This window comes from Tupaia chinensis, unplaced genomic scaffold, assembly GCF_000334495.1.
Source record: "Tupaia chinensis unplaced genomic scaffold, TupChi_1.0 Scaffold000002_1, whole genome shotgun sequence".
Taxonomy (NCBI): domain Eukaryota; kingdom Metazoa; phylum Chordata; class Mammalia; order Scandentia; family Tupaiidae; genus Tupaia; species Tupaia belangeri.
The window spans coordinates 666,222-673,390 of record NW_006159428.1 but is presented as its reverse complement, the minus strand read 5'-3'; the positions used below and the strand labels follow the sequence as shown (position 1 = coordinate 673,390).

General features: G+C 42.9%; 1 protein-coding gene across 7 annotated transcripts in view; it reads left to right on the top strand.

The window, feature by feature from the left end:
• Positions 1–867: 867 nt before the first annotated feature.
• The window catches only part of PAM (peptidylglycine alpha-amidating monooxygenase), a gene marked incomplete at its 5' end in the record, with an annotated part of 212,106 nt that continues 205,804 nt past the window's right edge, over positions 868–7,169 (top strand). For all 7 annotated transcript variants that reach the window (XM_014589171.1, XM_027772271.1, XM_027772253.1 and 4 more), the window contains 1 exon segment: positions 868–988. In XM_014589171.1, coding sequence (XP_014444657.1) covers positions 868–988 — 121 coding nt within the window.

Sequence of the window (7,169 nt, the reverse complement as noted above, 5' to 3'; positions counted from 1 at the left end):
GCTCTCCCGAACCGGTGCTGGCAGAAGACGAGGTTGATTTCCTTTGCTCAAAGGTCCTGGGATTTTAGCACAGGAACTTTTTGTCAAGTCCACTTACAGGGGGAAAAAAGCCCGCCGTGCTGCAGCCAAGCTACCCTGGCTTTCCAAACTCCAATTAGAAGTTGTGATTTCCAATACTAATCACTCCCTCGTGGGGAGATCTTTGGAAACTACGATATAGCCGTTTAGGCTGGAATGCCTTCTTGTTTATAGCAGCTCGAAGAATAGTTTCGAGATAGAAGCGAGGAGAGGCCGATCACGGAGGCAATAGCTCACAAGGAAACATCGAGCTGTGTACACACGCCTCATAATTACCGGATTAAATATTTATGCGCTCGTACATTTCTAATTCACAGCGCCGTCTTTTATTTCCTCCTCTCACGACTCTGCCTCCGAGCCAGATGAGAGCTGGGTTTTGTCTTGGGCTAGTAATACCAGGCACTCCTAAGAGGGTTCCAGAAGATTTCACTGGTCTGTGGTTGCCATGTCTACCATTAGAGAATGTTGCAATACTATATTTTCATTAACTAGAAGCACGTACGTTTTGAGAAGTTTTTGTTGAATAAAGTTTTGTATGTGACCCGCTTGGTGGTTTGGGTTAGATGTTGTTTACAAATTGGATATAAATTGTTCTTGGACCATACCATGCAGTTCTAGGTGTTTGTCTCAGAACATGGCCCCGTTAAGTCACCATCACGTCTCTGAAATTTTCACTGGGTCTGAATGCATCATCGTTGACCTTAGGGCCATACCACGCTCTGTCCCCTTCTCATGTTGAGTTTAGATTCCACCATGTCCAAGGACATTGAAACTGCCTTCTTCTTTAAGGTTTAAAGAAACCTCCAGATCCTTTTCCAATGAATGCCTTGGTACCACCAGACCTGTAGTAGCTATGGATTCATCAGATTTTGCACTGGATATTCGCATGCCGGGGGTCACACCTAAACAGGTAAGGGGATTCTCTATTTTTCTCTTGCCCTGTATTCATTCTGTAATTAAAGCCAGGAAACACATTTACAGCTGTAGTAACTTCTTAAAAGTAGGCATCTGCTCTTCAAAACCCCTCAGATAGGGTTAGAATCATCGACTCTGATCAAGAGGAGGAAATCTTTCAAGGTTCAATTAAATTTGTGTTAACCATTTACTCACTATTTGTGCTTTGAAATGGAACCTCAAAAATTGACATTCTGAGACTCTCTCCAAAGTGAGCCCCTCAGTAATGCAAAAGGTAAGTATGCATTAAACTGTGAGCATTTATCCCAGGAAAGGGAAACCTATTAAACAGCGGCATCTAAGAGATTACTTTGTTTAAATACCCTTCCATCACAGTCAGAAGTTGAGATAGAAGAGCATGTGTTTACTGCCGACAATCTGAAAAACACAATAGCCCATGCTTTAAAAGTTAAGGAAATTGCTCATACAGGTGGGTGGGTAGTTTTCTTGAGCTTGACTTGCTGGCTACAGAGTTTTTAAAGAAAGAATGGCAGCACTCATACAAATGGGACTTACAGGTGTCTCAAGTGGGACTAGATCGTTGCTAGGGCCCTCCCTATCTCAGGTACGTGCAAGAAGCTCAATCCCACTGCTGTCATGTGTGCAAGGTGTTTCATTAAGCATAAAAAGGCCAGGATTAATTAGGCTTTGCAGCCAGGCAATGCAGCGATTTCTGTGTGTCATTGCCAGGTAGTCTTCTCCTCTTGAAGGGCTGCAGAGACAGGGAAAGACCTGAGTGTGGTAGAGCTGCAGGGGTTGATGACTCATTGTTGCAGATAACATTCCGTTTTCTTTTGTTTTGTTTCTTTTGTTTTAATGGGGGGGGGGTGATGCAATTATTTTACTTGTTCTAGAGAATACTCTTTGAAAGTGACATCCAGAAGTTCTAGAAAACACTCCTGGCCCTTTTGTCAGGGACTAAGGATTAATACTCATTTCTTTGAAGACCCATGTATCATCTAATTATCTACAAATAACTGCTTCGCTGCTGTAAAAATGACCCTCACCCCCTCCTTTTCTGAAATGTCTGAGAAAATGACTTTTCTCTGCCTTCCGTTGTTCCTATCCTGACCTTCAATTTCATAAGCTCCTTATTTAATATTTCACCAGAAGAGATACTAAGATTGAGACTGGGAGGAAAGAATGGCAGTTGCCCGCTGTGGAATGTGCCTCTTGTCTCTTCTCACTTTAAAAAACAGATTTTTTTTCTCCTGCATTTGCTTAAAATGAGTTTATATTACTTCTTTTAAAATATACTCTAATTGGCTCTTTAAGCACTCTTTTCTCACAAGAATATCGTGATTTTATCAAATAGTCACGTGTTGATTCATTAGTATTATGTTATTTTTTTCCTTCTTATTCTTTAAGAGTAGTAACATTTAAATTATTTAGCAATAATAGTAATGGGCAACTGTATTGGGATCGATAATCTCAGAAAGGGTTCCTAGAGGATTCCATTAGAAAAGAATGTGGAAGACCTCTATTTTCATAAACCAAAATGTGTTTATTAATTTTTGCAATCTGATAATCATAAAAATAACCCCATGGGGGGAAACACATGCATTATTTAAATGACTGCAGATAACAAACTAAAAGCCTGCATGATCTGGGTTCACCTTTGCCTGTGCAGCAGACATTGGCTGTTACCTTCCCAGCAAGGTGCTTCCTTGCTGCTTCTCCAAGACCATGTGGTTCCAAGAAGCTGTCTACCCAGGCTTCCGCGGTGGAGCACACGGGCTAGCACTGGGGAGGGACTGTGTCCCACCTCTCCTTCCACGGTGGTTGGTTCAGAAGGTGTAGGACCCAGACCAGTCTAATCAGATCTCAAAATTCTTCCTAGGAATGCATTTTCTGTTCCATGTGAGCACTAGACATGGTGTCTGAGAGTCCGCTGAATTTGTGAGGGAACCACGCTTAGAACAAAACTAATACCATAAAGGACCAGCAGGTAGCGTGGAGGTTAAGGTGTTGAATCCTTCATGCACAGCTCCACAGTTCGTTTCTCAGGCCCTGTGGTTTGAAAATCCTGCTGAGTGATTAGAGAAGAATAGAAGAGAGGGAATTTTGGTAAGGCGGGATGGGTAGTGATTTTTCCCTTTCCTGCTCTATCTCTCCAGCAAAAATGAAACAAACAAACAAACAAAAGAAAACTAATATCATAGTAAGGAAGAGGTTCTTGATGACGTCGCTACTTACGGAATTTCCAGTTACGTTTGCTTTTCTCATTTCAGCCAGATTAAGCTGGGGTCTGTCTTACTTGCAGCTGAAACTCCTTGACTGGGCAAGCGATGGAGTTGCTGTGCTGGATCAGCTCAAGCAGTGGAGAACATCCACTTTTCTCTGTCACTCCTTGGCCACGGGCCATCACTACTTGACCTGGTCCATCTGACACAGATGTCATACTCCTCGTAAACAGTCATGAGAAATGGTAGTTAGACCATTGACTACTCCCAGGAAGAGCCGGATACAGAATCCTGGGACCTCTGACCTTCTGAACTTGGTGTTCTGGGTGAGGAAGACCAAGAGCTGATACCAGGGATACTTTTTGCGAAGAAAGTATTCTTTCATTAAAATGCAGATAAAATTAGAGGGGACCAGCAGTTGGCATAATGGCTACGTTGCTGGACTCCCATGTAGTTGACCGCGGTTTGAGTCCCGGATCCAGTGGCTTAAACTCATGCCGGGCATGTGTGCGTGCGTGCCCAAGATCCCAAGAGGAGAATGGAGGAGAACGGATTGTGTCATAGCCCCCCCTCCTGGAGGGTGATTTCTCACTTTCTATATCTCTGTGTCTTTCTGGCAAGCACACATGCGCTATAGCAAAAACTTCTCCAAAATAAATAAATAAATAAATAAATAAATAAATAACAATTAGAATTAACACAGAAAGAGGATAAAAGGCAAGGTAAAAAATGAAAAAATATAAGAGGGAAGAAATTAAAGGGGAAAGAAAAGTAAGAGTTGACAAAAGTCCAAAAAATAAAAAGGTTAAAACAATAATAAAGAGGAAAAAATCAGTAATAACTGCAATATAAAAGACAGAACATTTGAAAACTTAGAAAAAGAAGAGAAGGAAAATGTTGAAAAAAATGGTAAGACATTGAGGAGTGAACACATTTTTTTGTCTTTGAAGTTCAGAGGCTTAAGAAGAATAATAAAATTTAAAGAAAGGAATAGAGAAGAACCTGAGTTGGTAATTGAGGCACAGTAAGTTGTTAGAAAAATATATTCATTTAACAGATTTTTTAATTTTTTACAAGAATTATTTAATTTATTTATTTTCATTTGACCAGAGAGGTACAGAGAGAGAGAAAGAAAGAGAGAAAGAGAGAGAGAAAGCAAGTTGCCAGGTCCAAGAATCAAAACACAGTTGACCATGTGGGAGTCCAGCATCCCCAACTACCATGCCACCTGCTGGCCCCAGATTTTTTTTGAGAGATTTTTTGCTATAGAGTACATGCTCTCACCGGAGAGACAGAGGGACAGAAAGCTAGAAATCACCTCCCAGGCGGGATGGCCACACCACAGTCCCTTCTCCATTTTCCTCTTGGGATTATAGGCACACACCTACACACATCTGGCGTGAATTTCAAGCCTCCAGATCTGGTACTCAAACCGCTGTCTACCACTTGGGAGTCCAGCACCTTAACCACTACACCACCTGCTGGACCCAGATTTTTTTTTTTTTTTTTTAAGTTATACCTTAAGTTTTGGCAGTAGTGAAATCTGCATGAATAAATCTGATGGGCCCAGCTGCTGTGACACAGTTGATAGCATTCTGGACTGCAGAGCTGGAAGACACATGCCAACCGTGGTTCAATTCCCCGGCCCGGTTGCTGGACATAACGTGTGTGCCCAGAATCCTGAACTAGAGGAATGGAGAAAGGGGAATCACACCAAGACCAAGCCTTGTAGAGGGTGGTTCTTTTTTCCTTTCTCTTTCTCTCTTTCTTTTCTCTCTTATGTAAGCACACATACTCAGTCATGGAAAAAAAATTAATAAAAATAAAAATAAACCGGATATAAACCCTTTCCTTGGGAAACTTGAGATTGTAGGCTTAGATAGAGAAACAAGCAGACGAAGACTAATAGAATCTTAGACAAAAAACAAAATTTGATTCTCTTCTATAACATTTCCTTTTTTTTTTTTTTTGAGAGGTTTTCCCTATAGGGCGCGTGTGCTCGCCAGACAGACAGAGAGAGACAGAGGGACAGAAAGTGAGAAATCACCCCCCCAGGGGGGATGGCCATGCCGCAATCCCTTCTCCTCCATTCTCCTCTCGGGATCTTGGGCACGCATGCGCACGCGCCCGGTGTGAGGTTTAAGCCACCGGGTCTGGGATGCGAACTGCAGTCGACTACGTGGGAGTCCAGCGACATAACTATTATGCTAACTGCTGGTCTCTATAACATTTCCTGTTAATCAATATTTTTTTCCTCCATATTTTGGGACAGTTTGGAAGAAAAGTAGGTGGCTTTTTTATTATTATTCATTGTCATTATTTTATTTTTTTGAAGTTGACCATTGAGAGAGAAGGAAAGTGAGGATGCAAGCTGCCAGGTTTGGGACTCGAACCACAGTCAGCCACGTGGGAGTCTGGCTGCCTTAATCACCTGCCGGCCTCAGCACAGAAGTAAAGTAAGGATCTGGTGTCCAATGGTGTTGGCTTCAAATACAGCAGAGCCACAAAGAGGCTGTCTCCACAAAGTGAGAGGCTCATCTTTTAGCACTTTCTCTTACTTCTTCCAGCCCCTTTCTCACTTGGGACCCTGTGACTTCTGTTGTCACCAACTCTGACATTGTGAAAGAAAGCAGTTTGATAAATTGCCTGTTCATGGTCATGACAGTGTGCTTTCATCAGTTTGATGTGGTGATTATCCCGTGTTTGATCTTAAAATAATGAAAGCCTAATCACAGTCATTCCGTATAAAGTTTAATATCTACAGCTAAGTCCGGTTCAGAGTTAGAACATAGGCTTAGGGGCCTGGCTGATCACGTTTTTTTCCCACTCTTCCATTTTCAACTCAGGTATGTTTCTTTGTTTGGGTTTGGTTTTTGTTACAGGATGTGTGTGCTCGCTGGAAAGGAGAGAGACAGAGGGATTCAGAGAGAGGGAAAGTGAGAAATCACTTCCCAGGAGGAATGGCCACACCCTTGTCCCTTCTCTTGGGATTTTGGGCATGCATGCACATGTGCCCAGTGTGACTTTCAAGCTGTCGGGTCCGAGACTCAAACTGTGGTTGGCCATGTGGGAGTGCAGCACCTTAACCACTATGGCACCTGCTGGCCCCTCAGGAATAATTTCTTAACCAGCTCGTCCTGTTCCTTCATCTGTAGAAAGGAACATACTTTCCCTGCTCCGGGGTGTCCTGGTGGTTGAGTGAGGTAACACTAGCAGCACACACAGTACGTTTTCAGAAAAGGTGCAGTCGTGTTGTCACTGTCACGTGTGCTGAGGGAATGTGCGCAAGCCTGAAGACGAGAATTTACGAAAGCTTATGCTGCCAGTAATGACTTCACGGAGAAGGAAAGACGCAGTGGTAATTTTGAAGGAGAGGAAAGTTAGCCAATGAGAAAGAAAACAAAGAGAGGGAGGGCGGGAAGGGAAGGACTAGCGTAGGCAAGAGAAACCAGGATAAAGTCAGTCAGGAGGTGAATCTTTCAGTGTGTTTATTATTAAATAATTGGTTTCATTTAAAGTGACCTAATGAGGAGCCGGCAGGTGGTGTGGAGGTTAAGGGTGCTGAACTCCCAGATGGCCAGCTACGGTTCGAGTACTGGACCTGACAGCTTGCTTTCTCTCTTTCTCTCTCTCTCAGACACACACACACACACTGTCTCTCTCTGGTCAAATTAAAATAAATAAATAATAAAACCATTCTTAAAAAGAAACTTTTAAAATGTCCTTATGATAAGAAAACAAAGAAAGACCAGCAGTTGGCATAATGGCTATGTTGCTGGACTCCCATGTAGTCAACCGCGGTTCGAGTCCCGGACCCAGTGGCTTAAACTCACGACGGGTGCATGTGCGTGCATGCCCAATATCCCGAGAGGAGAATGGAGGAGAAGGGGTTGTGGTGTGGCCATCCCCCCTGGGGGGTGATTTCTCGCTTTCTGTCTCTCTGTCTCTCTCTGT